This window comes from Vigna umbellata, chromosome 1, assembly GCF_029865625.1.
Source record: "Vigna umbellata cultivar VRB3 chromosome 1, Vumbellata_1.0, whole genome shotgun sequence".
In the NCBI taxonomy this organism is placed as follows: domain Eukaryota; kingdom Viridiplantae; phylum Streptophyta; class Magnoliopsida; order Fabales; family Fabaceae; genus Vigna; species Vigna umbellata.
Window position 1 is genome coordinate 63,210,742 of NC_142165.1, and position 9,424 is coordinate 63,220,165.

The window sequence follows — 9,424 nt, forward strand, 5'->3', positions numbered from 1 at the left end:
TCAAACCTCATTTTAATTGTAGTTGAACAACTCCCTTTAGTATTGGCTTGGAGATCGAGAAAAAGATCGAGTTGTACCATAATAGGGAGCTTTTGTAAGAGTACTAAGCTCTTTAAATGCTTGTCAAATGTTTTCATCATCACTTGCCACTCATGTCTAATCTACTCTCGTTCTTCTGTCATCTTTTGTTGTAACTACTCTACCAAGCCAACTTTCATCTTCTTCAAGACTTGCTCTATAGAAACATTAAACAATGAATGAGATTGGCATTATGATGAGGCTACAAAGTAACCTCAAATTCTCACACTGTATACAACGATACAAACACATCTAGAGTGTTAAGGTCATCCAAAAATAGTATTAAAAATATCTTCTCAATCATGAGGATTTAAAACCTTATAACAAGAAATCATATATAATTAAAAAACTTTTTATTGAATAAAAAATTTTAAATTAAACTATCCAAACACATTTACTTATAATTCACTAAGTTATCCATATGATTTTTCGGAATTCCATGTTTCCAACTTTTACATTCTCAATGTAAAAAAATTTCATCAAAATTCAAATAATATCCACGAAAAGATTTATTGGTCATCTTAATTGAAATGCTCAAATTAATCAATTATCTTTTATTTCTTTCAAAATTGATTTAATGCTTCCCTCAAATGGTATTATAAGGAATATATAATTAAAAACGTAAAAAGGCGATAAACATTAATTTCTGCTTTTCATTATTCAAATGGATCCTTTAACTATTTTCTGTAAGTTTATTAATTATTGTTTCAATCCAATTTAAAAATTCGTAATTAACACTGCTCAAGCTTTATAGGCTACTTAGTCCTACAAGGCTTGCCTGCACATTTTGAAGGAAAACCATTTTAAAAGGGTTGGGATTCAGCACTATTTCTACGTGCCAACATCATAATTAATAAGTGTTTAAATATATATTATGTTTTACATAAAATTTATTTATTTAATATATAAAAGATGATGCTGTTTAACGAGTGATTACGAGTTCGAACAAACTCGCTAATCCAATACCGTCACTGGATTCATTACTGTCCTAAAAAAACTATCTTCAGAATCACGTCACTTTAATGTCTATAGTATTTGGAATTGTCATTCAACAGTAGAGTACATTATTATTATTATTATTATTATTATTATTATTATTATTATTATTATTATTATTATTATTATTACTATTATATTATTATTATTATTATTTTAAATGAAAATAGTAAGGTTACAATAAACAATGATATATTAAATAAAACAGTAATAAATATCATTCTACAAGAATCTTAAAATATGTTAACTCTAGTAAAGTAATAAAATAAATTAACTTCACTATCTATATAAATCATTGGCAGCCATTCCCGTGAAATACTTTTTCTCTTTTCTCTCTTTCTGATCTATTGACAGGACTTATCCTTGGGCTTCCTGCGACTCTCCAATATTATCTCCTTTAATTTTGATAGTGCTGCCAACAATGGAACATGTCAGAGACTTAGTACATGTCTGGTTTGGCATCGAATTAAGTTAAACCAGAATTTGTAATCTACATCCAACACATTTAAGTGAAAAAAGTATTGTAAGTAAAAAACAGCATAAAGAAAAAGGTTATTAAGAAATGTTTGGGTTCACCCAAGGCCTATGTTGCTACGCATAAAACAGTTTCTTTCTGCAGCTCCATGGTCTTTTTTTTTGCACACCCATATAAAATAAGTTACTTTTTACTTCCAGACTATATAATCCAAAAGTCATTTTTTATTTATTTTCGGACTACTGTCTGAAAAAAACAAAAGCACAAATTGAGAATTTTTGAGGTACAGGAAGAAATATATTTTAGTGTAGGAAATAGCTGCGGAGCTGACTATGCATAATGGAATCGTGACACTGAATAAGAAACATCCAAGTAACTATTAAATAGCAAAAAGATAAAAGAAATCATGCATTAAGCTATCCCAGGTCCATGCGCTATAAAATTATCATATTTTAGAAATCTTATGAAGGGACAAGTGTAATATTATATATTCATTCCTTTTCTGGGTATCAAAAATCATCTCAATTAATTAGTTAAAATACAATAACCTATGGTATTTTTTTTTTATCATGAAGACGACACGGACACATCAGAAAAACAGCCCATTGGATCACTTAGAAATTTTAAAACGTTTCTTATATTTTGTCGGTATTTTAAAACATGAATCTGGTGGTATTTTCCCTCGATTTGATGGTATTTCCCCTTATCTATCTATGTGTGTGTGTATATATATATATTGTATTTTCTTTTGTCCACGATACTTTCCCATAACCCATCACGGCTTTCGATTCTTTCACAACATTTTGGGGTTATCGATATTTTCTATTATCCCATATCAATATTACGACTTATCAATATTTTCTACACCTGCTCTTTTGTGTGATAATCATAGTGCACTCCCCGTTGCTCACAATCCAGTTTTCCATAACCGTACCAAGCATATGGAGATTGATGTTTTTTTTGTTAGAGAAAAAGTCACGGCCAAACAGTTACAGATTTTTCATATTCCTGCTCTTGATCAATGGGCAGATGTTTTAACTAAACCCCTTTCTTCCACTTGGTTAGCTTTACTATGAGCCAAACTCAATGCGAAAAGTTTCTCTGTTGATAACTCTTCACCTTGGGTTTGAGGGGGACTGTTAGTGTACACAGTAATAGTTGATTTGTATCTAATAGTTAGGGGTTAACTATACTATGGTCAATGGTCAACTATAGTTAATAGTTGACCATATTAGACAGCTGTATAAATACTTTCATGTACAGATCTTTCTCATTAGTTGAGTTTCAATAAAATCTGTTCTCGTTCAACATGTCTCTACTTTCTCTCTCTCTCTCTCTCGAAGCTTAACACAGAACTAGCTACAAAGAGAAAGGTTGTCCTTCAACAATAAAAGTTATCAACGTAAAGTCAAGTACATTTAGAGTAGACTTTTTGTGATGATAATAAATCGAAGAAACCCAATGCAAATCAAAGTTGCTGAGAACTTTGAGAGAGAACTGAGTGTTGTTGAAGTTGTTAAATATTATGAAAAACAAATGTGAAACAATCTATAAATGCCTTACGTGATTCATACTTATAGCTTCTAAGTGCTTTTGTAAAGGTTCATCTTCTAGAGTGAGAGTGTTGTTTGTAAATCCTTCATAGTTGTGAATTTTAGACTCTTTGTAAATCCTTTGTTGAGAGTGAAACTTGTATTCAAAACAATTTTTGTTATATAATCTAGAGAGGTTGTGTACTCTTCCTGAAGGGGTATTGTGTACTCGGTGTTGAATCTTAAGCGTAGATTAGATGATAGTTAGATGAAAGTCAAGTGCGGCATGGTGTACTCATTGTAAGTCAATAGTGGCTTGGTGCACTCATTGTAAGTTAGGAGTTTCTCATTGTAAGATAATGAAAACTCTGCTCTAAATCTAAAGTGTATTAATGTTTATCTCAGTGTACTAATTGTAAGTCAAGAGGGGAACACCTTGAAGTTGGTAAAGAAAAACAAAATGTAGTCCAAGTTAGGGGGGAACCAAAACGTTTCGTTGACTCTTTCTATTGCACGGGTTTTCAACTTTTTGTCATCTTTAAGATGTTTGCGAAAGTCTTTGTATACTTGTTTGAAAAACTGTTAGATGAGCTCTATTCAAAACCCTCTTTCTAAAGCTAAACCTTTTGCATCAAATTTATCCAAGCTAGAGCTGGCTGATAATTTTTTATCTCTAGCTTGTAAGGGACATCAGAAAAAAAGCCCAAGTTACAAAATCAGCCCATAGACGATGAATAAGCCCAAGATCAAATCCAAGCTTCCAAAATAGTCTAGGACTTTCTTTTGTTATGCTTTTAGTGAGCTGCATTAGACTGTCATTTTTGTCTCTTGGATTCCCATCTTATCCTTTTGATAAGCTGCAATAATTCTAGGCTGTATACCTTTCTTTTTTATTGCTATGGTGACTCAATTAAAAATAGAAGCTTTCACAAATATTGTGTCTGCCTTTTTGTCCCTTTATCCCATGTATGCATATTCGTCATAGCATATTAAGCTATAACAATGTCAATGCAGTCTATCCACCCATGGCAATGGTTGAGAAAGGTGCTTGTGCATTACACACCAAAAGTCGAATTTCAAATATTTACCTGATTGGTAGGTACTATGAAGTTCTTCAATCAAATGGGAGGGAACAGTATGCTCAAGACAAGCACTAGCCTCAGCCTTTTTCATCAACCTCTTAAACCGTCCAACCTGGAATGAGACAAGTGTTGACAAGAATGATTTAGGAAAACAATATTCAGACTCTAGTAGTGACAAATTATATCAGTGAGTCATAGGGATGAAAGAGTGCCAACATAAACTTAAATAAAGAATGATAAGTATTTATTCAAGCCAAAGCAGCAAGTGCTGGTATCCTTTTCATAATTCAAGCCAAAACAAATTAAGTTCAATCTTTTTGTTAAAAGAAATCCAAAAAGATAAAGAAGAATACAAAGAGCCAACCAGATAAGAGATCTTTTTAATTCATTTACAAGAAACAAACAACACAGCAGAAGGAAAATATCAATGAAGAGCACCCAATGATAACAACAGTCGTAATCCACTAAGTGACTTTGGCTACTTGAAACGCACCATGCCATTGAACTGTGTTAAAAATTCAACTCTCAGGAATGTAATTCTGCATCTTTGAGAAAAACAGCATTAATATATATATATATATATATATATATATATATATATATATATATATATATATATCCATGTGCATAGCACCAAGGACAAGTCACCCACCTAATCTAAATTAGTGATCAGCTTAGTTGATTAGTGAGTACAAAATGTTACTAAAAAAAAAGAAATTGTTGAATTTATTAGTAAAAGGAAAAACTATTAAAATATATATGTATATATCATGAACATAGTACCGAGCATAAGCTACTGAACTAATCGCCTCATCTATATTAGAGATCAACTTAGTTACTTAGTGAGTAAAAAAACCTACTGGGAAAAGAAAGTAATTGTTGAATCTAGTTAGGAGTCATTATGAAGTCGTAATTTAGCCTCTTTCATGGCTCAAATGTCATAAAACTCGATCTAGCACAACAAACGACCATGAATGAGACAAGAGAACTTCATACCTCATCATTTGACATCAATGTAAAGCAACGCCCAGTCTGGCCAGCCCTTGCAGTCCTGCCAGCTCGATGAACATAAGTCTTTATGTATTTGGGCATGTCATAATTAATAACATTTCTTACCTCTTCTACATCCATTCCACGAGTCATTGCATCAGAAGATACAAGCACTTGAAAATGCCCTTTTCTAAATTCATTCAGTGTCTTGCTGTAGAGAAGAAGCATTTTTTGTCAAAACACTGGGCCTGTATAGTTTTCAATAAGTTTGGGATATATCACTATTATTTCAATTTCAAAAGTACTCTTTTGTAAGCCTTTTAATATATGTTGTTTCAAACAAAATGAACTAATCTAAAGTCAAAACAATAAACACACTACTTGTCCAAAGATGAAAAGGTCTTTCAGAACAAGTTTTGCGTAATGTCCAGTCTACAAGGAGAGCATTTAACTCAGTTTAAAACATCAACTAAATGTTTAGAGCGAATAAATCAAAACTTACCTTCTTACACGTTGATGTTGACGACCAGAATACTCTTTGATGTCAATTTGCAGATCTCTAAAACAATTCAGCAAATTGCATAGACGATGTGTTGAGTCCACAGATCTTGTAAAAACTATGCATTTTTCTTCTCCTAGGGATTTCAAAAGGGCAACCAAGTACAGGGGTTTGACCTTTCTTTCACAGATCTACAATACATCAAAATATAAAAGTACAAAGGGAATTTTTTCATTATAACCAACAAAATTTTAAATTCATGAAAAATTAAATCTAGTAACTAGCTAGCTGTAATACATGCCAAATTTATGGTGACAAAGGCTCAAAATGATCCCAATCACACCCTTTAGAAATTTGAAAAAAACAAAAACTCCTATAAAATGTCATACCAGTTTGAATGATTCCAAATTTTCTGGGAGCCTATACCGCATTTTGCCAGCACTGAGGAACAAAGGGTGATGCAAATTAAGCTTAACAAGCCGTCCTGGATCTCGAGTTAATGTCGCAGACAAAACCACCTTTGCCAGCCTAGAGTGAGGGTTAGACCCCCTCTCAACTCCACTACTCCAGAAAAAATTAGTCAAGCAAAAGTCCGATGAGCATTCATTTGTTTATTAAATGAAAAAATAAAGACAATAGGAACTATAAAAACAACAACTAAAGATCAATTTAAGTTTTAATACTATAGTTTGACTATTAACACAGTAAAAGTGTTGAATTTAAAAATCAAATATGAAAATTACACTATTAGTCTTCCCAATATTTGTTTTAAAAATTGAAAGTGTTGGTGACTATTAAGACTATTAATGCAACAATACAAAGTATAAAACTTTATAGCTAAAAAACTACACATATATATTATTATTGAGTTATTTTCTGAATATTTTGATATGGAATTTAGGCGGGAAAGGTGAAAGATACAGAAAGACTGGGTGAGGAAAGGGAAATAGGGAATAACAGAATCTAAAGGATAGAAAGAAGAGGAGAGATAGAGAGAGGTCAGAGACTCTATGCACTGTTGACTATCATTTCCATCTGTCTACATTCAGCTATCTAGAATTCAACAGCCAACCACATTTATACACAAAACATCTATGAACAAACAATAGTTGACTTAGTAACTATCATCATTGTCTTATTTATATTCATGTATCAAATTTTAATCATTTGAAAAAGTTAGCCAACAGTTAAATGCTATTTTTAATTCCATCATTTAAGTAAAACAACAAACACTTCAATGCTACTATATTAATATGGATAAGAAACCAAAAAAGCATAGCTACATTTAGTAGAAGAATAAAACCATGCTTATTTAATATATTCTTTAAGTTTATTCAAAATTAACATAGTTACTAGAACTATCAGAACATAGACAATGAAAGAGCAGCAGTTGCCCACTTAACCAACTATATCCACTGGGCAACACACAATGTTTTCCATTTTTCATTAATACGAACATTTCAAGGGAGATTCAAATGAATTTTAAACCCACCATGTTCTTCTACTCCAGGGAGAATAAGGGAACCCCAATTGGAAAACATCATCATTACCATAATCATTGTTGCTAGATTGGGTCGATTTAAGTACGGTGGGCAACCAGGACTGGTAGTCCTCCCGGAGCAACCGATCAGCTTCATCAACCACCTGACACCATTTAACTTGTCAACATACACACAAAAGAAGAAAAGCACAAAGGTTAAGGGCCGAAATTGGTTTCCATTGAGTTGAATTTCCACACAAGAAGATATTCATTTTTCCTCTAAATTAAAAATCACGCCAAGCAGTACTCGTGAAAGTCAATAATGTTACCACATTCTTTCTTATACCAAACATCCGATACAATGATCATTCCATTAAAGAGTGTCATGTAACTAATTTCACTACTCACAAGATAATGAAGATGCTTCAATGTGAAACCCTTAGACAAGTTGACATGGTCCACAAGCCTTCCGGGGGTTGCCACCAATATGTCCACCTTACTTTGAAACCAGAACGGAGACAAAAACCCAGGATCTACACCCTCCTCTTCCCCCGGTAGGTAAACGAGACTAGATATCTCATCAGCAACCGAAGATTGACCAACAGCCAACCCCACACTTAGGCCTAATGGCAATGCAATAGCATCGAAAACCTGTTTAACCTGCAAGGCAAGGTCGCGGGTGGGAACCACAACCAAAGCACGAAGGCACTTGACAGTGGAAGTAGGCAACAACTTTTGCACGATGGGAAGAGCATAAGCCAAGGTTTTGCCACTTCCTGTGGGCGAGTTTATACAAAGGTCTCGCTCAAAGTTACCTGGTCCAATAGTTTCTTGCCATAGCGCAACTTGAACCGGGAACAACTTCGAGATTTCCATGTTTTTTAGCGCCGACTTTAATCTGGTGAAATTGAAAATTGTGAGTGGAATTAATTCGAAAGATTGATAGATAGCGTGAGTAATGCAGAGTGGAATCAAAATCAATGGATTGTAAGAGGAAGTACCTGCGGTCCAGAAAAGGAACTCTGCAAAGGGAGAGTTGTTCACAGCGAGTGACGTCGACGGGGTGGCGCATCCATGGCAGAACCGGCACACTTCGTTGGTTTTCTTCGTCCATTGCTTCACAAAACCCCTAAACCCTTTCGTTGTAACGTAACGCAGGGGTCGACGGAGGGGTAGGTAGTAAAAACTGAAAATGAGTAAGGAAGCATGTTTCAGTTCCCATGATTTAAACATCAGATAATAGTTCTGTGCCGGGAGGCGGCCGCTCGTGTTTTAGTGAAGGGCAATTTAACCCTTCATTTAAATTTTTATTTTCTTCAATTCATAAAAATATGTTATTCACTACTACAAAAAAGTGTTTTTTATCATAGATAGCGCTTTTTAAGCGCTATCTATTAATAGATGGCATCAACCGAGTTAAACAACAAAGATTTGCTCCCCATACTTGGTTTGGTTCTCTCTTTCGATCCTCCCTCGGAGGTCTGACGCCCAAACCTCTCCAAAAACGACTATTATCTACTACTTCTCACAGTCTCGCCTTCGTCTCTCGCTCCTTCCCATTTTGGCCCCCAATCACCGTTGTTCATCCCAACGAGTCACGCCTGTTATGGATTTGGCATTGAAGGCTCTCTCCTCCTTCCTCTCGTGCTCACGCCGCTATTTCCCCCATTTGGCCAACCCTAGGTTTTTTTCGGTTTTGGGCAAAAAGAAAAAGTAAACAAAGAATGAAGGGAGAAAAAGAGGAGAATTGAACTAACCTTCTAAAACCAGTGACGAACAAAAACGCGGGATGCAAAGGTGCTCGAAGGAAACAACCACGTTTTCAGAGTTTACGAATGAAAAACAAGGAAAGAAGAGAAGAGAAGAAACGAAATAGGACGACAAGTTTTTAAATTTTTTTTATAATAAATAGATACACCTTTTTTAAATAAGAGTTCTTTTTGGTTTATTTTAAAATTTTAATTAAAAATAATAATATAAATAAAATATAGATAGTGGTGTCTAAATAGATAGTCTTTTTTTAAAAAAGCGTTATTTATTAATTTATTTCAAATTATAAATTAAAAAAAATAAAATTAATTACTTATAGACAGCGCTTATTTAAAAAAGCGTTATCTATACCTATGACAATAGATGGCGCTTTTTTAAATAAGCGTTATCTATTGTTCCACATACTCATAAATAGCGCTTATTTAAAAAAGTGCTATCTATTAATTTTGTAGTAGTGATTATACTTATAAATTAGATTTAATAATTCGGAGGTCTTTTTTTTTAAATTTTAAATGGATTCAT

The 9,424-nt window shown here is 33.5% G+C and overlaps 1 protein-coding gene across 2 annotated transcripts; it reads right to left on the reverse strand.

Annotated features, from left to right (window-relative positions):
- Positions 1-1,249: 1,249 nt before the first annotated feature.
- RH1 (RNA helicase 1) lies at positions 1,250-9,034 on the reverse strand. Of its 2 annotated transcripts, XR_015783420.1 has the most exons (10): positions 8,890-9,034; positions 8,134-8,318; positions 7,541-8,030; positions 7,145-7,296; positions 6,042-6,213; positions 5,656-5,843; positions 5,280-5,364; positions 5,160-5,214; positions 4,170-4,275; positions 1,453-1,486 (listed from the first exon to the last, which is right to left on the reverse strand). XR_015783420.1 is itself a non-coding variant. In XM_047312345.2 (9 exons), the coding sequence occupies exons 2-9, from the start codon at positions 8,244-8,246 to the stop codon at positions 1,419-1,421; spliced, it is 1,494 nt and encodes a 497-aa protein (XP_047168301.2). In that variant the 5' UTR covers positions 8,247-8,318; positions 8,890-9,034; the 3' UTR covers positions 1,250-1,418. The 2 variants fall into 2 exon arrangements, 1 of the variants encoding a protein (XP_047168301.2); XM_047312345.2 differs by having other exon boundaries at positions 1,250-1,486; positions 5,160-5,364.
- Between the last annotated feature and the right edge of the window lie 390 nt (positions 9,035-9,424).